The sequence below is a fragment of the Cricetulus griseus genome, chromosome 3, assembly GCF_003668045.3.
Source record: "Cricetulus griseus strain 17A/GY chromosome 3, alternate assembly CriGri-PICRH-1.0, whole genome shotgun sequence".
Taxonomy (NCBI): Eukaryota; Metazoa; Chordata; class Mammalia; order Rodentia; family Cricetidae; genus Cricetulus; species Cricetulus griseus.
In genome coordinates this window covers 94264569-94286754 of record NC_048596.1, presented here as the reverse complement: position 1 = coordinate 94286754, position 22186 = coordinate 94264569, and the positions used below count along the sequence as shown (strand labels likewise).

General features: G+C 45.3%; 1 protein-coding gene across 4 annotated transcripts; it reads left to right on the top strand.

Annotated features, from left to right (window-relative positions):
• The first annotated feature begins 9799 nt into the window (after positions 1-9799).
• Positions 9800-20894, top strand: Cckbr (cholecystokinin B receptor). 4 transcript variants are annotated; one of them, XM_035441340.1, is made up of 5 exons: positions 9800-9950; positions 17413-17664; positions 17820-18069; positions 18350-18504; positions 18710-20894. In XM_035441340.1, exons 1-5 carry the CDS (start codon positions 9800-9802, stop codon positions 19240-19242), a joined length of 1341 nt encoding a protein of 446 aa, XP_035297231.1. In that variant the 3' UTR covers positions 19243-20894. The 4 variants fall into 4 exon arrangements, with proteins under 4 accessions (XP_035297231.1, XP_027260735.1, XP_035297230.1 ...); XM_027404934.2 differs by having other exon boundaries at positions 18350-18519; XM_035441339.1 differs by having other exon boundaries at positions 18350-18519; positions 18572-20894.
• The last annotated feature ends 1292 nt before the right edge of the window (positions 20895-22186 follow it).

The window sequence follows — 22186 nt, the reverse complement described above, 5'->3', positions numbered from 1 at the left end:
CCTGGCTAAAACTGAAGGTGTTCACCCCTCCTATTTTTCCAGTTAGCTACTGTCCTGCAGAAAAAATATATATGTATCAGCCCATGCTACCCTCTCCTCTCTCTCCCTCCCTCTTTCTTTCTATTTTCTTTATTTCTTTGTGTTTGGCTGCTGGCCCTGAAAGACATATGAAAATAACTTCTCAAGCTTGGGAAGGAATCAGAGTGACATGGAGACGAGCCATCCACCCTTAGGTAAGAGCTAATGCAAACTCTAAGAACAGGGGGTGAAAAGTGGATGGATTCTTGCTCGGGGCTCAGGGGGCGTTAGGCTTGAGTCTGGAATCAGAGATGGGTTGTCAAGCTGGGATCAAAATTATGGCTCAAGTCAGGGAACCTGTTAAGCTGGACTGAAATATAGCCAGTGGAACAGAGCATATAATTGTATCCAGTCAGACTTGAGGTTTGCTTCTGAAGTAGTGCTTACTAGCTGGGAACCCCTCAGCCTGTTCTACAAAATCTTTCTGAGCTTTTGAAAGCAAATGCTAGAGACATAAAATGTGAATTTATTTATGAATATAAACTTCCCACCAGTACCTGGTAGATAAAGATTTTCCCATAATGACCGTCATCTAGTCATCTATCACTGTTAGTCATGTCCCTCTATCTGTGATTTTGCCAAGGAGCATCTGGAGGCTATAGCTGTCTCGCTCCTGTGGGCTCTTCTGGCAGTACCAGATCTAGACAGCAGAGGGTGCCAGGTTCTTCCTCCCGTTACAACCCTCTTTCAGGCTTCAGAATTACATTACTTTCAAAAACTAGGGGAAATAGCCAGGGAGAAATGGACTTTGAAGGGCAAGGATAATATTGGAGGGAACTATGGACTTGACTGGACAGTGGAAACACTTGCTCAGACTTTAAAAGTTTTTTAGCTTTATTATTTCAGTGTGTGTGTGTGTGTGTGTGTGTGTGTGTGTGTGTGTGTGTGTGTGTGTGTGCCTGGTACCCTTAGAAGTGAAAAGAATTTTTTTAAATGCCCTAGAAATGGAATTACAGGTGGCTATGAGCCACCCTATGAGATCTGGGGGCTGAACCCAGATTCTTTACAAGATTAACAAATTAACAAGTACTTTCCCAGTTTCAGAATTTCAGCCTGTTGCTCTCAGACTTCTCTCTTCACCAGAAGGGTCCACACGAGTGCCAGAAGCTAATAATTTGGAGACATCCTTGGACACTCTCTCTGAGTGGCTTCCCTTTGGCTCTATTCCATCTCAAGTGAGGCCTTGACCTGGTAGATCTCTGGCCTTCATTGACCGGCTTTGAGGGCCCAGTCTGACAAAGTGTGATCATCCAGCCAAGGGCACCTGGGCATGTGGCTCTACTCTCCCCCAGCACAAGCTCAGGGACCTAGAAGGCTAGGACTGCCCCTGCTTTCTTTCCTCTGCCCAACATTACTGTCTGCTCTGACTCCAGCTGGCTGCCTTCCCAGCCATCTTCCTCTTTGTTTAATTATGCCAAGAGAAGAGCCTCCTGTGTGGGCAGGGAGTGCGTAGGAAGGAGCTCAACACAGAAGCATATCCACGTATCATAGAAAGGCAGAGAAAGCCTTGAGAGGTGTGGACTAGAGAGAAGGCAACCTGGTCAGACCCAGAGGAAAGGAGCATGAACTAGGGAAAGAAGAAAGCTGGAAAGCCCAGGGACTGAGATGCAATTATCTCCTAGGTGGACCCCAACTGTGTGTGTGTGTGTGTGTGTGTGTGTGTGTGTGTGTGTGTGTGTGTGCGTGTATGAGACACACACTCACAAAGATTTTTAAAAAGAAGTATGGGAAAAGGCCTGAGAAATCATTAGAGAACGGGCATGCCGTAACAAAATACTACAGACTGGGCTGCTTAAATAACAGAAATAAGCTTGTTTGCAGTTCTCAAGCTACAAGTCTTGGGTCTAGGTATCAGCAGATTCAGCTTTCTTCCATGGTCATTTCTGGGTCTGAAAACCCTTACCTTCTCACTGTGCCTCCATATGACTGACCATTCCTGTGTATTGGAAGTGAGGGGGAGGAGGAAAGGGAGATAGATATCTGACTATCTGATCTCCTTCCTTATGAAGACATCAGCTCTCCAGACCCTTTATGACCATATTTAATCTTCCTTACTCTCTTCAACACATCTCACCCTCTTATAGCCCCTATTTCACAGGTTGGGGGCCCACACTCACCAATGCTGTTTCCTCTCTCTCAATAGACTCCCCTCTGCTTGAAGTTGCACATTTCATTGTGCTCTCCACTTCCCTTCATCACTGAGGAGAGCCAAGAACCAAGGTCTGTGGAGCTTTGTCATATCCCTTATAGTTCCTACCCTGTACCCAACTTAGATTCTTTGTCCCAGTAGGTTGCTCTTGTCCCTATGTTTTTCTGTCCTACTTACCTGGTAAATTCCTACCATTGATGAACTGAACCATCAACATCCTCAGCTAAGCTGCAAAAGAAAATTAAGCTCTAATACTGGGGAAAAACAAAACAAAACAAAACCAAAACAACTCTAATCTCCAGGGAGCCCTCCCTACTGTCCTACAAACTTACTCCATTCCTCTGCTCTCCACTTCCTTTTACATTTAAGTTTTGTTGGGTTTGCGTTTTCTTTCATTTTTTAGCTATTTTGAATAGGGTGATTGCTCAGTGGGCAAAATATATGCTGTATAGACATGAGGACCTGAGTTCAAATCCTAAGACCTCACACAAAACTAAGTTCAGCAGCACATGTCTTCAATCACAGTGTTCCTACTCCAGATGGAAGATGGAGACAGGGAAAATCCTCAGAAACTTTGGGGCCAGCTGGCCTGGAAAACACACTGGAGAACATCAAGGAAGAGGTATTGTCTCGGATGAGGTGGAAGACAAGGGCAGACACCTGAAATTGTCCTCTGACCTCCACACACAAGCTGTAGCATTTGTGCACACATCCCCAACACACACACACACACACACACACACACACACACACACACACACCAGTCCGTAGTTCCAGAGCACACCCCAAAACCACAAATCTACTGACTGTATTAGTTAAGATTCCAATTACGTTGCTATGGCAATAGTGAAAAAAATTAGAGAAACTTGAGAATGTGGAAGTTTTCTTTTTTTTTTATGCAGAACTGAAGATGGCAAAAATCATTTCAGAGCAAAGAACATCCAGGCTTCTTCCTCTCCATCATCCTCACACCTCTCCCACATTGCCTCCATGCATCATCAAAGGGGGCTTGCCCTCCCAGCTACTGTCAGCCTGCTAGAAGGGAGGGGTCTGCTCCTCCCCTTCAACACCCACATCTAAAAGCCTTGCTTTGTCCTTCAGGCAGAGCTGCTTTACTAGCCATAAAGCCACACTTTGCTGCAGAAAAGCAAAGAAAATATAGTTATTAGCTGGTTGCTCACAACTTTGTTACAACCTTCCACTTTCCATCTCCTATTTTCACTTGATGTTGAGATTGAGCCTCTACTCCTAGCAAAAGCTAGGGACTTCTACTCTTCCCTAGAGTCCATTCTCCTTGTCTTCCAAGGAATCTGACATCATGCACTAACCTTCTCCATCCTTCCAGCTGCATGTTAAGTCTTCTCTGTTCCGGAATTATTCCATCTGAAAACAAAGTTTGAGAATTCAGATTAAAACTGAAGTCTTTCTTTCCACATTCTTCTCTAGCTCTTCACATTCATTAATGATCACGTTTCTAAAACTCCTTCCTGAAATCAGTCACTCTACCTCCTCCAGGCACATTCAGGGTTAGTACACCTACCCTTTCTTCTGCCTCAATGACCAACCAAAATGGCTCTTTCTGAGGTTGCTAAGGGGCTCCCTGTCATTAAATTCTGAACAATTTCTCAGTCATTCAGTTTCTTACCCAGGAACAGCATCTGAATGATTCAGCACATTCTCCTCTGATGAGGATGTGGGAAGAACAACCCTTATCCACTGCTGGCAAGAATCTAAACTAGTGTAGCCATTATGGAAATGGTATGGAGGCATCTCAAATAAAAGATTACTGGGGCTGGGGAGATGGCTCAAGAGTTAAAGTGATTGCTGGCAATCAAGAGAGCCAAAGTTCAGATCCCTAGAGGCACTTGATTGTCAGGTACTGGGTATGGCAGCCGGCTACAATTCCAGCCTATGAAGTGAGTTCCACAGAAATCTGGCTACTGAAACTAGATGTATCTGTGAGTTCTGAGTTTGACACACAGACCCTGCCTCAAAGAACAAGGTTAAAGAACAACCAAAGGCCTTGCATTGGTGGTGCACGCCTTTAATCCCAGCATTCGGGAGGCAGAGGCAGGCGGATCTCTGTGAGTTCGAGGCCAGCCTGGTCTACAGAGCGAGTGCCAGGACAGGCTCCAAAGCTACACAGAGAAACCCTGTCTCAAATGCCCCCCCAAAAAAGAACAACCAAAGAGGATTCCCAAAATCAACTTTAGGCATTCTCGACTGCATGCACACGTGTGCTCACACACACACACACACACACACACACACACACACACACACACTCACTCACTCACTTAAGCCTGACAACCTAGCATTCTATCCCCAGATAACCCACATAAAGATGGGAAGGAGAAAGCCTAATCTACAAAATTGTCCTCTGATCTCTAACTTTGTGCCATGCCATAAACACTGTCCCCACACATGCACATCATAAACACGTGTGCACACACAATAATAGTGATTAGTAAAATAATGTTTATAAGAAAAACAATGAAACTGCCATATAACTCAGCTATACTACTCCAGGCATATACCAAAGTGATCCCATGCCCGACCACAGAGATTCTTGCACACTCATGTTTACTGATGCATTAGTCACAACTGCAGGAAAATGGATGCTTCCTATATGTGCGTCAACAGATGAATGGGTAATGAGATTGTAGTGCCTATACACAATGGAATGCTAGAGGTAAACAAATGAAATTTGCACTAAAGTGAATAATGTTGGAAAATATTACATTAAGCCAGGTAACTCAGAAAGAAAAAAATAGAATACACTGTCATATGTAAAGGGGATATGTATGCACAGGAGACCATGAGAGAAGAAGGAGAGTTGAGGAAGTGGTGGAGGGCAATAAGGCACAATGACATGAAATCAGAAAGGAGGGTATGAAAGGGTTGGAAGGGGAGGGAAGGGTCAGGGAGGTAGAAGAGGCTGGTAGGGGAATTAACAAAAATACATTTTAAATGTCAAAATGAAAGCTGATACTATGTATGCTCATTTAAAAATCCTAAAACAAAATAATTATAAATGTAAAAATAATATATGGCCTAAATTCATAGTTCTTTGTGAGAGGAAAAAAATCACCAAAAATAACATGCCCTGAAACACAGTTTCTGTTATCAATATTTATTCAGTTACTAGAAGTCTTAGGGACTTTTTTCAAATTCCCTTCTCTCACCCTCTACTTGCAAACACTCTAAATGCTGCCTCCCTATTTCATGGACAGTTTTTAGATCCATCTTATATACTATCTCTATGACTTAATTTTAAGTCATTATCCTGTCCTGTCTGAATTGGTCTCACCCCCTGAATTGCTTTGACATGAGGTGTCACTGCTTTCTTTCCAATGCTGCATATCTTTCAGGTGTGGCTTACAAGGGTCTCCACTTACCACCTCCTTAACTGGAAGGGGTATTGCTTTTCTACAGCAGCTGCAACAGATTATAATGACTTTAGTAGCTTAAAGCCATTCATTTATTAGCTCACAGAGCTATTGGCCAGAAGTCTGCCCAATGTGGCTGAATTGTCTGTCCAGGGTGCCACAAGCTGTCATTTGCACTGAATTCTCTTGCAGAGATTCCAGGAAGGACTTAAAGTCCCTGGTATTTCACTGGCTGCCTTAGGGTAACTGCTCTCAGATAGAAATAAGTTTCAGTTCCTTGCTCTGTGTCCTCCTCCATTCTCTAGTTTGTAACAATGGTTGTTGTTTCTTCCCAGGGTTCCCTCTCTTTGTGCCATCAATAGTTTGTTGAGGGGTTGGAGAGATGGCTCAGTAGTTAAGAGTGCTTATTGCTCTTCTAGACCACCAGAGTTCAGTTGTCAGCAGCTACACTTCACAACTGCCTGTAACTCCAGCTCAGAGACACAACACCTTCTTCTAGCCTCCATAGGCCTCTACATACATGTGGCATAATACACATAGAGACACACGATGCACATAAGTTAAAATTTAAAAATCCATATTTAAAATAATCAGTGTACTGAGTTGGCCATGGTAGCTGTCTTAGTTAGGTTTCTACTGCTATGCTAAAATACCATGACCAAAAGCAACTTGAGGAGGAACGGGTTTATTTGGCTTACACTTCCACATCACAGTCCATTGTCAAATGAAGTCAGGGCGGAAACTCAAGGCAGAAACCTGGATGCAGAACTGAAGTGGAGGCCATAGAAGAACTGGCTTGATTCCCCACTGTTTGCTTAACCTGCTTTCTTGTACATCCCAGGACTACCTTCCCAGGGGTGGTAGCACGGTAGGCTGGGTCCTCCCATATTAATCATTAAGCAAGAAAATATTTGATAGATTTGCCTACAGGCAATCTGATGGAAGCACATTCTCAATAAAGTTCCTCTTCCCAGATAATTCTAGTTTATGGTAAAGTTGGCAAAACAAAAACAAAATGAAACACAAAACCAAAAATAGGACAGTGGTACAGTCCTGCAATTCCAGCACTGGGGAAATGAAGGCAGGAAGATAAGGAGTTCAAAGTAATCCTCAGCTACATAGTGAGTTCCAGGACAGCCAGGGCTACCTGAGACCCTATTTCAACATGCACTTCCTTCTTCAAGTATCCGATTTCTGCTGCTGTATGTCCAGCCAGGGAAAACTCCTGGCTGTTAAAGGACCTGTATGATTTGACTAGGAATGCCTGGATAATCTGTTTTTAAGAGCAAATAACTAGTGGCATTGATTCCACCTGCAAAATGTAATGTAGTCACATAATGTAGTCATGTAGCTAATACCTCACTGTACTCACATGTCCAAATAGACTCTAGAGGTGATTACACAAGGATGAACATGATTAGAGATCACCCTCCAAGAGAGTCAGGAAAACATCTTTTCAGAATGCTACTCTACATGATATCAGATAGATGGGTATCAAAGGAGAAGAGGACCTTCCAGAAACTGTATGCAAAATCCATATGACTAGGAAATGCATAGGAAAAGGTGGGAGGGGGCATTTAAGGAAGGCCATTGTGTGTTCAGCAGAGGGAACAAAAACTACAGCGCCACAGCAGAAACCAGGCCACGCAGGCTTCATCTATCTGATTCCCTCTCTCCTAAAAGCAAAGATCGGTAAGTTGGCATAACTCAAATGGTATTCTGAACATAGAAGTCTGGCCATAAGGTAGAGGATTGGATAAAGAGAGGCACCAGAAAAGTGTGGTAGCTGTCCTGGGAGCCTGGGATTGTAGCACAAGAAACTGTTGATAATAAGCATATTTATTCAGTAGCTAAAATCAGCAGGACTTTGTGATTGATTGAATGTGGGAGCAATGTAGCTCTATGCTCCAGGAAGCAGACTCTAAAACAGAGATTACTGTGAAGGATATTTACTAAGAAGTACTCTCAAAGTCAACACCTGTGAAAGAGAGCATGAAAATAGGACTGGGTAAATGGGAGAGACTCAACAGTACTCCAGACCTGACAGAACCCTCAGCCAGCCTCAAAGGGGGAGCCGGGTGTTGTGAACAGATTGTCCTTCAGTGGGATGAGGAAACTAGGGCTATTTTCTTTGTGGTGATCAGTCTTATTGGATGCATGACACCCTGGGAAGAGTTGGTGATGCTGAACGAGTTGGTACTCTGCTCTGACAATTTCTGCAAGAGACTGATACTTGAGCACTGTCTTCTAGGCAATAAATCCTTTATTTTTGAGGAGTCTGGACTTGAGTCACAAGGTCCATTTCAGGGATAGAGGAGTAAGGACAAGTTTTAGGTAGGTTTCCTTTTTATTTTTTATTTTATGTGTATGTGTGTTTTGTCTACACATATTTATGTATACCACACAAGTGCCTGGTGTCCACAAAGTCCAGAAGAGAGCAGTGGATCTGTTGGAACTGGAGTTGAGAATCATCAAATGTGTGCTGGGAACCAAGCCAGGTCCTCTGCAAAAGTAGCAAATGCTCTTAATAACTGAACCAGCTCTCCAGCCCTAATTCCTAAATTTTCAATTTGTGCATCTTAATGTTTGTATGTAGGGTTGTGTGTTGCAATCTCTGGCTTATTTGGCTGAATCCCCACTATAGTGGGAGCTCTTCAGGGACTGATTGGCTGCATGGGAAAATGGTGCATAATCCCATAACTGATAGCTGGATACATAGTTTGTTGGATAAGTGGATGTAATCTACATCTATTTCCATCTTTCTCCCCCCCCCCCGCACTTCCTTTGCCCCTTTGTTCCTCAATGCTACCGTCATCCAATGTGGGAAAAGTTCATCGGATTATCAGAGATACCACCTGTGCTGGAGCTGAACAAACAGCACATCAAGTTCCTCTGATGCCAGGCTCTCAGCAGAGCAAGGGAGACAGTGGAGCAGGATGGAGTGGGTGATGACATTCCAGGCTTAAGCTAGAGCTTCAGCCCTTAGAACTCAGCGCTGCCAGGTCAGGTGCTTTCCAAAACAGGCAAAGGATACTAACCCTCAATTCCCTATATATCCAGACTTCACCCAACTCTAATCCCCTGTTCCACTGATGCCCACCCCCCACTTCTGACAGGCACTTTGGAATCCCAAAAGATATTTCATCTCATACTGGTATTTCTCAGGAATGGAAGAGAAAGAAGGAAACAAGTCCAGAGTCCTGCCTCGGGAACCTGAGTCCACTTCAGTCTTGCACTCCACATACACCTTCTGCTTTGTTCCCTCGCTGCACCTCAGTGACCCAGTCCTTTTCCGGCCCCCTCTCGTGGGAACCCAGCACCCTACACCGGTGCTGCACCTGTGCTGAGGGCAAACAGGGAGCACCAGCGTTTCGAGTGGGGATGGACGCTGCCTAGAGACGAGGGAGATGACCAAGCTGCCTGCTCTCCATCTTTCGCCTGAGTCGGGACCAGGGCTAGAAGCCTACTACACCTTGATTCGGTTCATTTAGTGCAGTTCTCACATCCATTCCCAGCCGCCACTCTAACTCGAGGCAGCCTTTTTCCGTGTAGTCTCGGTTGTGAGCACTGCAGCCCTCTCGAATCCTCTTGGAGGCCCTGGAGCAGAAGCCTAGGTTTGGGGTTTCACTAGGAGGTGGGGTGTGCCGAGGCAGAAGCTAGGACTACCCAGTCCTCACAAAAGAGCTGCAGAGAGCTAAGGTAGTGAGGTGATACTGTGGTGATTACTGCGGCCACTGCGGCAGAGCACGGTAGCTGCAGCTCCAGGCAGGCTAAGGCACCTGCACTGTAGTGGGGGACCCTGGGACAGAAACCCTATCACCACCGCCATATGAGAGGTGGGCAGGAAAGACATCTCTAAGAGAAAAACGGGAGAACCTAGCGCGGGGGCGAGCCTGGAGAGCAGTCACCCAGGAGCGCGCGGAACTCTGGAGCGGGGGGGGGGTAGGGGGGGGAGGCGCGCCAAGTGTCACCTGGTGGGACAAAAGCCGGCTAGAGCCTGGGACCGGCTGGAGCCAAAGCCAGGCTGGTGGAGGAGTGGAGGGGTAGGAGACAGGGCAAGGGGCGGGAACCAAGAGGGGCGGGCGATGTGGTGGGCGGGAACCTGAGCCACCAGAGCTTTGGGAGCAGGTGGAACCGGGGCTGTAGCCCACTTGGAGGTGCTGAGTGGGACTTCACGGGGACCATGGAGCTGCTCAAGCTGAATCGCAGTATTCCAGGATCCGAGCCGGGGCCGGGGTCCTCCTTGTGCCGCCCGGGTGTCCCTCTCCTCAACGGCAGCAGCGCGGGCAATCTCACCTGCGAGACCCCTCGCATCCGCGGAACCGGGACCAGAGGTGGGTGCCTCCTTAAGCCCTTCTCATTGCAACCCATAGACTAATGGATAGCCCTCACGACCTCTACACTGTCAACTGCCCATTGCTTTCCCTTGTAGTACTTCCTTGGCTTCCACACAGATTCCTCCCCTCCACACACTGTGCCCCCAAGCTCTCATAACTCCATCACACCTTCACACCATCTGGTTCAGAGCCCCTGGCCTCACACTACCTCTACTATACCTATGACTTTTGTTCATCCCCAAGCTCAGAGTCACACAGCTGGGAAGCAAGGACCTCTTCTTGCCAGCAGGTCTAGCTCTTTCCCTTTAACATCCAGTTCACAGAGCCAATACTGGAGAGACAGGAGCCAGTAAAAGAAAGGCAAAAAAGAGGGAGGCTGGGCCAGTGAGGGCAGGAGCACTCTGGACTGTCTGAAGTTGTAATCTGCCTCCCACCCTACCCCGCCCCAGCCTTCCCAATAAAAGATTCTCAAAGCTGAATTTAGCAAGCAAGAGGGGATGCTGATGCTGCTGCCTTTCTTGTTTTCATTTGTCCCCAAATTGCTCTGCTCCGGAGTCAAGTCCTTCGTCTGTCTCCATGCCTCTTCTGTTTTTCTGAAGGTTTCAGAGTCCTTTCCAAAGCCCCCAAGTATCTCTTTTCTTATGTCTCACTTTCCTATAGCCAACTTCCCCTTGCGTCAGTCACCCCATCCCTGTGTGTCACCACCTTCCCTTCCCACTGCTTTTACTCATCCTGTCTTCAAAGTGCCTCTCCCTCCTCCCATCAGCTAACATCTTCATTGCTTCAATGAACATTCTAAAATGCATTTCCCCCTTCCCATACTCATATTAACTTGCAATGTTTAATGAACACTTACTAAGCCAAACACTGGGGACGCTGGAATGAACTAGACACAGTCTGCAGTCTCATCAGTCTGTAGTCAAGTACACCGGGACAAAGACCATTGGGGAAATCCCAGCCTGTAAGTCCCACAAACGGGCCTGATTAGAATATGCACAACCAAAGGAGATGGGAGTCTGATAACCTCACTAAGGGTGCAACCCAGGAGCGTGGGTTCCATAAACAGAAAGTTATGGGGGAGAGTTGGATTCTGTGTTCAAGAAGTAAACGTTGGCATAAATTATAATCTACATATTTACTTAACCCATAAAACAATCCATGCTTTCTCAGTTTGGCTGTTACGCACTGTCACTTAGATTCTTTCATTCAGGAAATATTTATTGAACCAGAAACTGTGCTAGGCAACAAGAATGTGAGTTTAACAAAACTGACACAACCCTACCTCATGGAGCTCTGAGTTTATAGGGGAAACAGACAAATAAGCAAGGAACAGCAGCACAAAGAGGAGAACGAGAGTGAATATACAATAGGAACACCTCCAGCCTGCCCTGCCCTTGGGAATTAAGACTGCTTTCCTGATAAACGTTGAAGCAGAAAAAAATATGACAGATGGAGAAAGCTAAGTGAAGAAAAAAAAAAAGAGGCATAAAGTGTCTTAGGCAAAGATGCACTGTCTAGAAAGCTCAGAGTTTAAGCTCTTGGCACATTTGTTCATCACAACTAGTTTTTGGATGGCTGGAATATATACCATTAAAAAAGGTACATAATCAACACTCATGCTGAGCCAGCCTGGAGTATTTATGGAGAGCTTTATAGCCCTTGCCAAAGAGTGTAGATTTTATCCTGAGCATTAGGCTCCACTGAAGGATTCAATAGTGCTGCCAGGGTTAGTTGCGTTGTGTCAAAAATGGATGGGCAGATGAGATGGACTGCAGAAGGATACTTTAGAAAGCTATTACATTACACAGATCTGACTGAAAGATGATGCTAGCATAGGCAGAGGTACTGGCAGAGGGGATAAAGAGAAGTGGATGGTTCTGAGAGCCACTTCTGGAAATGGAATCAACAGAACCTGATGATTGATTAGAAGGAGAGACGGTGGATGAGGTCAAGGGATGAAATCCAGTTTCTGGTTTGGGAAATGGAAAGGACATATCATGAGAAAGATAATCAAAGAGGGGCTGGATATGCACTTCGTATTAGAGCACTTGCCTAGCTACTGCAAGGCCCTGGATTCAGTCCCCAGCAACAAAGGGCAAAAGCAGTTTTGGAAAAGGGGATTACTATAAGTTCAGTTTGGAATCCATGGAGTTCAAATCCAAAATTCAGAGATCTAGAACTTACCTCAGAGGGCTGAGCTGGAAGTACAGACTTGAAAAGTCTTCATCTGGAGTGAGTACAGGAAACCATAAGAAAAGGGAAAAATCTTTTAAAAAGACATTGTATAAAATGAGACCAGGAAACTGAGATAGGGCCCTACAGAAGACAGGTATTAAAAAGCAAAGCAGAGGGAGCACATTCTGTGAAGAGATTGAAATGAAACAGAGACAGTAGCTGTGTCTTTGCAGAAAGGAGAGGAGAGTCTTGACTGAGGTGGAATAAGTGATGCCAAATATTGCTCTGACGAGTCAGAGATGAACAAAACAACCACACTGCTATTGCTTAGACACAACAGCTAGTTCTTAGGAGGATATGTGGGTACTGAGACCTGACTCAGAAGGTGGAAGGTTGGCCCACAAGGAAGAGATTGCAAGAAGTGAACAAGAGTAGTTAGGCAAAATGTCCAAGAAGTAGGGTTATTGGGAGAAAGAGAAATAGAACAGTGGTAGAAATTTTATGGGGTTGAGGAAGAGTAGGCTGTAGCAGAACATTAATCCCCCCTCTTTGGAAACAGGGTCTCATTTGTTGCCCAGGCTAATCTCAAAATGGTGGTTTCAAACAGTTTTTATGCATTTGCCCTTTGAGTAGCAAAGACTACAGATTTGCTACATCCTGGGTATTTAAAAGTAGGAAAGAATCAGGAGAGATATTTCAAGGTTCTGATACAAAGGAGGGTAGCCAGTAGAGGAGGGGTGTCCCTGAAGAAACAAGGTGTTCAGTGATTCATAGCCCAAGTGCAAAGACAGGCCTCATTTATCTGGATGCTTTTGCTTGGACACACCAGGTTGTTATCTGGATGCCCAGACACCACTTGCAAAGAGTGTTGGCCAGTCTCACTGGAAGATTACCCCACAGATGCATATACCAACTGGGTTCACATTACCCTACAGATGCATGTGTCTCCTGGGCTCACAGTACTCCACAGATGCATATATCATCTGGGCTCATAGTACCTACCCCACAGATGCATATGCCACCTGGGCTCATAGTACCTACCCCACAGATGCATATGTCACCTAGGCTCACACTACCCCACAGATGCACTGGACTCACTACATTACCAAGAGAAATTTGGATGCTGTGCACTTTATTTTTAGACAAACCTGTGACTTTATCATTAGCTCAGATGCTGTCCACATTCAAATGGGTGACTCCCACATGCACATTGGTATTGACCACTGTCATTTTGAGGTTATTTGTTTGTCACATACTACTCATTTTATAATTACCTACAAAAAATCACATCTTCCCCATGACTGCTTAAGTAAACCTTCTCTGGATATTACCCAGAAAGTCATGCAGTGTCATTCTTAAGCACTCAGATATTTTCAGCAAAGATACAGAGAGTCACTATGTTCACCCGGGTTCTCAGCTATTTCACACAATCAAGATTAACATCTTAGCTGAACTAAATGTGTTAACGTCTGAGGTTTATACTCACTTCAATCGTGCCCACACAGCTTGGATATTACTACCACCCCCTCAGTGAGAACCACCATCAATTGATCATTCCCCATTCACATATAGAGCTCTGCATGTAACCCATGCTTCCTGAAGATGTCACCTACAAATTGAAATGTTATTTAGTTTTAGTTATTATTGTCCTTGTTTACTCCAACGTCATCACAGTTACTTGGGTGTTCTTTAAACTTAAACACAGCTTATATGTCAACCTTTAGACATGTAGATGTTATCTTTCTCTAGCTATCTCTCAAAGAAACAAGGGCTACCTTCACCTGCCTCTATATTATTCTCAAACTCTAAAACATCACTGTGTTCTGCTATTTCCAATCCACCATTGCACAATACCGCTGCTTCCTTGCTCAGTGCCACTGACACTTGGTTGTCTCCCATGCACCAACTATTTCCATCAGTCAGTTGAACACTACCCTTGCACACCACTGAGAGATATACATGAATATTACACTGGCATCTCTGTTCATGAGTTACCAGATACAGCACACCAGGTGAAGACATTGGCTGCTTCAGTTCCTGTGACTTTTTTCTTAGAAAACCCTGTTCATTTTTGTTTTGTTTTGTTTGTTGATAGGCTAAGTTGTACCCTAGGCTGGTCTTGAACTCGTGATCCCCTGCCTCCAATCCCCAGGATTACAAGCATGTGCCACCACATCTTGTTTAAAGGGTGCTGGGCAAATGAGTCACATCCTCAGCTTAAGTCTATCATTTGTTGTAGATGTTGTCTGGAACCTTGTGCTTATGCTTTTCTGCCATCATCTGGATGATCTCTCTCTCTCTCTCTCTCTCTCTCTCTCTCTCTCTCTCTCTCTCTCTCTCACACACACACACACACACACACACACACACACACACACACACACTAACATGCTCACATACTAATAAACACACATTTACAATCTCACATACTCTTTCACAATGTTCACTCACTTTACATGTTCACACACATTTGCTATACAATTGCTTGTCATGCTTACTGTGACTTTATTCTCTTGTTTCCAGAAAACTCCACCTATATTAAGAATTTCATAAAGGGGAAGCCTAGTTTTATCTTTTTGGGCTACCACTAGCCAAGGTCAAGGGCACACATATGATGTGTATCTGAATGAATATGGTGTGTAACTGAATGAATGGGGGAGACACAAGTTTTTAAGTACTGTGTAGTTCAAAGTGCTACACCACCTGAAGTGAAGTTATTACACTAAGAATTAGTTGAAGAGAGGTCCAGGGGACGATGTGAGAAAGATGGGGGAACTAAAGATGTTAAAATGGGTTGAGACAGAAGAAAGTGAACTTGGAGAAATGAGTACAAAAAAAAAAAAGGCCACCTACTGTTTTTCCTCCTGGGTCCAAGAGCCTCTCTGACAAAGATCTTTTCTTCCAAAGTTTAATTATTGTCCCTGCACGTGCGCGCGCACACACACACACACACACACACACACACACACACACACACACACACACACACGTTCGAGCATGCACACCTCTCATGCACTTCAAATTTGTCACACATAAGCCTTCCATAATCTGTCTCTGTGAAAAGAACATAGTTTGAGCCAGGTGTGGTGGCATACACCTGTAATCCTAGCACTGAGAAGGAAGAGGCAGTAGGATCTCTTGGACAGTAGAACTTTTGGACAGCCAAGACTGCATAAAGAGATCCTGTGAAGAAGAGGAAGAGGAGAAAGGGGAGAAGGAGGAAGAAGAGGAAGTAGAAAAGGAAGAAGAAGAGAAAGAAGAAGAAAGCTTGAAAAATAAACATACAAAAACAAGAGTATTGCACCAAAAATCAGTCTGTCATCTGCTATTGGCCCTTCAAGACCCTCCAATATGTATCTCCTAAGATACACAGGCAGAAGAGAGAGGCACAACAGAGTGAGGTGCCATGATGGAATATAGAGACAGAAGCAAAGAGGAATTTAGATTGAGATTTGATTAGGAGAAGAAAGAAGTAGTATGATGAATGACTGGGCCCTTAGGCAGCTGTAAGAGGCAAAACATTTCAGGCATCCTGAGATCTAAGTAAGTAATGTTACTGTTAAGTCCTGTTCGAAATTCTTTTTTAAAGATTTATTCTATCATCAACAACAGCAACAGTAGTAGTGGTGTGTGTGTGTGTGTGTGTGTGTGTGTGTGTGTGTGTGTGTGTGTGTGTATGCAAAATAGGGCATCAGATTCCTGTAATGATAACTCTTTCCACCAGCCACCCAATATCCAAGATCTGGAATTGTAGTTGTGAGCCAACCAGCATAGAAATGCTCTACAGCTAAGCCCACTTTCCATCCAGCCCCCCCTTTAAAGATTTCTAATAAATAGAACTTATTTATTATCTAACAAATAGAGCAACTTTTAAATGAGCTAGTTATCATTATGAGGCAGCAATACAGTTTGGAAACTAAGCCAAGAGTCAGCTAAGAGAGTCAAGCTGAGTGTTAAGCAAGAGAAGGCTGTACCTCTGGACCCCTCCTACCCCCACAGTGTAGGAGGCTTTCTCTCTTCAAACTCCCATCTCCTTGACACTGAGGTCATGGGTATGGATGACTCAGCCCACTTAAACTCAATCCAGTTTTATGCAGGTTTGCATGAATATGATACAAAGGTCCAAAGATGAATCTATCTCCCAATAGACAATGATACAAATGAATTGGTCACTCTCCGAGCCCTTCTGACTCACCCAGCAGCACTGGTTCCCTCCTGGGGATCCCACAGCCTCTTGTACATCTCTCAACCTCACTTCCTATAAAACGGTATGGCAATTTTCTGTGTAAGTATCTCAGATTCCCTCTTTACTGAAAGTTCTCAAATGGCAGGGAGTTTGTCAGTCACCTTTTTGTCCCCAGTGCCTGACACAAAGGGAGTCCTCTGCAAGAGTTTACAGAGTAAGAATGAATGTTTGAAGATTACTAAAGCACAACTCAGAGAGGAAAAGGGGGTTCTAATAAGTATGTAGGGAACATGGAACAGGCATGGGACAAAAAAGTGGGAGACTAGTTCCAAATGTGGTGCTTTCCAAAGCAGTGGCAATCAAGCTGATTCTTGGTAGATGAGGGATTTATAGGCATTTACCAGATTTAAGAAATGTTTGCTTTGGGGGGTGGAAGTAGGGGGTTTATGAGAGAATATTCATTCCAAGGATGAGAAATCAGCTTAAGAAGGGAGTCACAAGTGTTCATGATGCATTCAAGAAACTGAGTCATCAAGTGGCTTGAGTAAGTGCAGCTCTGAGAGGAGGTGCAGTCCTGAAGGAGGGGTTGTAGATAGTACAGAGTAATGAATGGCTTTTCTCTTTTTTTAGTTGAGGAAGGGCTGTTTTGGTTTTGTTTTCTGTTTGTTTAGAGAACACAGACATGATCCAACATGGTTCTAAGGGGAATGGCTGGTCAAGGGTACATGAAAGTATGATGGAATGGGCAGAGAAGGACCTTTCAATCTGGTATCTACAGATTAGTGATCTTGAGAAGTAGCCAACCAGTGATAGGGATAGGTCCTTAAAGTGTTTGCAAAGAAGAGCAATTATGGAGCCAACCATAAGGAGAGACAGGATTCTAAGAAATAGTAGTGTTGGGCCAACTCAGTTAAGCATTTATGATGGTAAGGCATTTACTGTCATCATTTACTACATAGCCTCTTAGGGTTAACAAGAGTGTTCTCAGGGTGCCAGGATCTAACCAGATATTATGGCTTGGGAATGAGGTGGAATTGGGGATCTGGATGAATGGTGCTCAAATCCTCCTACAACCAGCTTTCTCTCTTTTCTGCCTAGAATTGGAGCTGGCCATTAGAGTCACTCTTTATGCTGTGATCTTTCTGACGAGTGTCGGAGGAAATGTGCTCATCATTGTGGTCCTGGGACTGAGCCGGCGCCTGAGAACTGTCACCAATGCCTTCCTGCTCTCCCTGGCAGTCAGTGACCTCTTGCTGGCTGTGGCTTGCATGCCCTTCACACTCCTGCCCAACCTCATGGGCACATTCATCTTCGGCACAGTCATTTGCAAGGCGGTTTCCTACCTCATGGGTAGGTGAGATAAACACATTTCCCTCTTAGTCCTCTCCCTTCTTAAAGTACTTGACAAATACAAAAGTTTTCCCTGATGGGGGTGGAGGAAATCATACTGGTGAGCATGTAGGATGTTTGTTTCCAAGGTGACCATTTCTTCTCACCTTGCTTAGGAGTGTCAGTGAGTGTGTCCACGCTAAATCTCGTGGCCATAGCCCTGGAGCGGTACAGCGCCATCTGCAGACCACTGCAAGCACGAGTGTGGCAGACACGCTCCCATGCAGCGCGGGTGATATTAGCCACGTGGCTTCTGTCAGGATTGCTTATGGTACCTTATCCTGTGTACACCGCCGTGCATCCAGTGGGGCCTCGAGTGCTGCAATGCGTGCATCACTGGCCCAGCGCGCGTGTCCGCCAAACCTGGTGAGGGCACCCACCAGCCTATCTTAGGAGGCCCTTTTCCCATCTTCATCAGATGCTTACACTCCTTCCCCAGAGCAGTCCCCCAGCTCCTCCAAGAATTTTCCCACTAAGCCCCATTCTGCACCCCCACATTTGGGATTCCAATTTGGGGCCCCTTGCCAGCGTCACCTCCCAACACTACCTCTGCCTCGGCCACCCGGACACAGTCCAGTTTTTGGCTCTTCCTCTACCTGTAACTGGCTGCACAGGAGATTGTGATTGCTCTGTGTTATGTCTCCAGGTCAGTACTGCTCCTGTTGTTCCTTTTCTTCATCCCGGGAGTGGTTATGGCTGTGGCCTATGGGCTCATTTCTCGCGAGCTCTACCTTGGGCTTCGCTTTGATGGTGATGATAGTGACACCCAAAGCCGGGTCCGAAACCAAGGAGGCCTGCCCGGTGGGGCAGCACCAGGTGGGTGAAATGCATGACGGTGGGGCTTTGGTGATGGACATAATCTCCTTAGTGGGTGGATCTGAAAGAAGTGTAGAAAGGAGGCAGGAGCCCAGGGTAAAAGCTGTGGGGAAGGGGCGTCGAGTAAAAGTTGGACTGAGATTGGCATCTGCCTTCTGCTTTGATCGTACCCTTTGTGTTCTGTGCTCAGGGCCTGTCCACCAGAATGGGGCTTGCCGGCCTGAGACTACCCAGGCTGGGGAAGACAGTGATGGTTGCTACGTGCAACTTCCGCGTTCCAGACTGGAGATGACAGCTCTGACCACGCCCACTCCTGGGCCAGGCCCGGGCTCTCGACCCATCCAGGCCAAGCTGCTGGCTAAGAAAAGAGTGGTGCGAATGCTGCTGGTGATTGTTGTGCTTTTCTTCCTGTGTTGGCTGCCAGTGTACAGTGCCAACACGTGGCGTGCCTTCGATGGCCCAGGGGCACACCGAGCACTCTCAGGGGCCCCTATCTCTTTCATTCACTTGCTGAGTTACGCTTCTGCCTGTGTCAACCCCCTGGTCTACTGTTTCATGCACCGCCGCTTTCGCCAGGCCTGCCTGGACACATGTGCACGCTGTTGTCCACGGCCTCCACGAGCTCATCCCCGGCCTCTTCCGGATGAGGATCCTCCTACTCCCTCCATTGCTTCACTGTCCAGGCTAAGCTATACCACCATCAGCACACTGGGACCTGGCTGAAGGGTTGAGTGTGTGGAGGGTGAGACAAGACACATGATCCCTATAAACTGACCCATCCAAAATCATGAAACACACCAGGACTAATCCAGGTGGACATCCAACAGCATGGAGAGACCCCTACACACAGAAAATGCTCTTTGCTGCTCCACCTGAAACAGATAGTCTTGCACAGGAAAGAAGGCACACTTTTGATATGGGACTGAGTCCCACCCTAGGCACGTGGCACTGACCCCACTGGATAGACAACCGACAATGTCTGCAGCAGTGAATTTCTTCACACATGGGAGCTCTGACAAGGGCTGACTGGCTCCTCAAATGTATACATTAATGGCACTATTCTGTAGTGCCCATAGCCTAGTGTAAGACTGACTTAGGACATTGCAGACTGTCCCCATTTTGACCTCATCATTCCCTTCCTCACCCAGCATTGAAAATATCAATAGGATTAATCACATACCTTCCCAACGTGCAGACCTTTCAGCAATGAAAAGCCCCCTCATCCTTCTCCATTAGGGACTCTGGCCCTGCCCCTCTTCCTTCACCAGACCACCTCATAAAATAATGCATGACTTAGTGTCCTCTTGGACTTTCTGAACTTTGGGAGGTAAGTGAGCAAGTGTGGGTTATGTAAAGGCTTCTTCATCTATTTTCTTCTACAACTATTCAACCCTGTGTCCAACCTTGTGCAAAAATGTCTTGGTATGAGGATAGACAGGGATGGGTGTATCCTCACATGATCCTCATCTTGGATCTACCCATACTCCAGTGATTTTGTTGCTGGGATTCAACGTGACAGGTGGGATATCCACGACACTTCATGATTCCTGAGTACTTCCCATTCGATGCCATTGTTAAAATACTATATTAATGGATACTTGTTAAAATTTTGATGAAAAGATAAAAAGATGAAAGACTACATAAGACTTAGATTATTCAAAATGTATTTGAAGCACCAAGAATCAGATTGTGGCAGGTACATAGAAGTTAATTGAAGAGTGGGGTCTTTTTATTACATGCTTGATCTCCTTTAGTTTCAGAAACTGACCAAGATACAGTTGAATAAAAGTGCCTTCACTAGATGTAGCAACAAAGAGACCTGGGGGTGACAGGATGGAGTCAGTGTGAGTCTCAGAGCCCAACTTCCCTTTTGACCATAAAACTCATTTATCCCCAGAGAAAGGCAGAGACCAGCAACTTCATCACTTCACACACACACACACACACACACACACACACACACACACACACACACAAAGACACATAGAGAGAGGGGGTGCAACAAGCAGATGAGGAAGGGAAGAAAAAGATAGACAAGAATAATCAGATGCAAAGTATTGGGAGAAGAAAGATCCTTGGTGCTTTATCTGGCCAGCCATAGATGGGAGAAATAGGCTGTTTTAGAGTTACTGTGGCTGTCATGAAACACCATGACCAAAAGCAAGTTGGGGAGGAAAAGGTGTATTTGGCTTACATTTCCACATCATAGTCCATTATTGAAGAGAATCAGGACAGGAGTTCAAACTGGAACCTAGAGGTAGGGGCTGCTGCTGGGGATATGGAGGGGTATTGCTTACTGGCTTGCTCAACGTGGCTTGTTCAACTTGTCTTGCTCAGCTTGCTTTCTTATAGAACCCAGGACCACCAGGGATGGCATCACCCACAATGAGCTGGACCCTCCCCCATCAATCACTAGTTAAGAAAATGCCTGATAGGCTTGCCTACGGCCAGATCTTATGAAGGCATTTTCTTTCTTTCTTTTTTTTTTTTAGCTTTCTTTTTATTTATTCTTTGTGTCTTTCACATCATGCATCTTGATCCTATTCATTTCCCTGTCCCTTCATATCCACCCTTTGCCCTTGCAACAGCCCCTAAAATAAAATAAAATTTAAGAGAAAGAAAAGAAAAAAGAAAAAAATCTCTCCATGGAAGCTGTAGTGTGACACAGTGAGTCATACAGTAAACTCTTTTGTCCATATATCTTGACTTGCAAGTGTTCATTGCAGAGTCATTGGTTACTGGTTTCTGCTACACTATTGATGCTGGGCCCTCACTGGGACTCTTGTTGGATATCCTGTTGTTGCCCTCTGTCATGAAGATCCTGCAGCTTTGGGTTTGTAGGACTGACCCCTTCACATACTCACACAGATCACAGATAGGGTAGATGATGGGGTGGCCAACTCATAACCCTGGGCCTGGGCCTGGACCTGGGTAGTTACAGGGTTAGTCAGCCTTCCCGCTCTCCCTCGTCCTCACCACCAGGGTGACCTCTACTGCATTGCCCTAGCTTGTTCACCCCTTGGAGCAAGGAGCAAGGAGCAGGGCCAATTCTCCTGCTTTCATGCCCATGGAGACATTTTCTTAATTGAGGTTCTTTCCTCTAGGATGACTTTGTATCAAGTTGAAATCAAACTTTCCAGCACAGAGACCTAAAACACACCACACCACACACACACACACACACACACACACACACACACACACAAACACGCATGCACCCACACACACGCACGCATGCACGCACGCAAACTGCCAAATGTCTTATAATAATCTAGGGGAAAATAGAATAATTTCAGTGGAGCAGTGGTAGCTCAGCTTGCTGCTCAGGGTGATATCCCTAGATCCATTGATGGAAGGAGAGCATTGACTCCTGAAAGCTGATCTCTAACCTCCACTTGTACACTATGGCATGTGTACCTGCACTCACACATACACCATACACACATAATAATAATTCACCATTTTAAAATAAGAAATAACAGCTAATGGCTTGCTCCTCAGCTAGGGGTTGGAACCTCATAAGCTCCTTCCCTCTCAACGCTGAGTGTTGAGATAGGGAAGTCCAGCAGACGTTGGTGATAAATATGATCTAAAGACACTACATTTGTGTAGGAAATTATCACAGAACAAACTTAAGAATTTGAAGAACCATATTGATGAGAACACT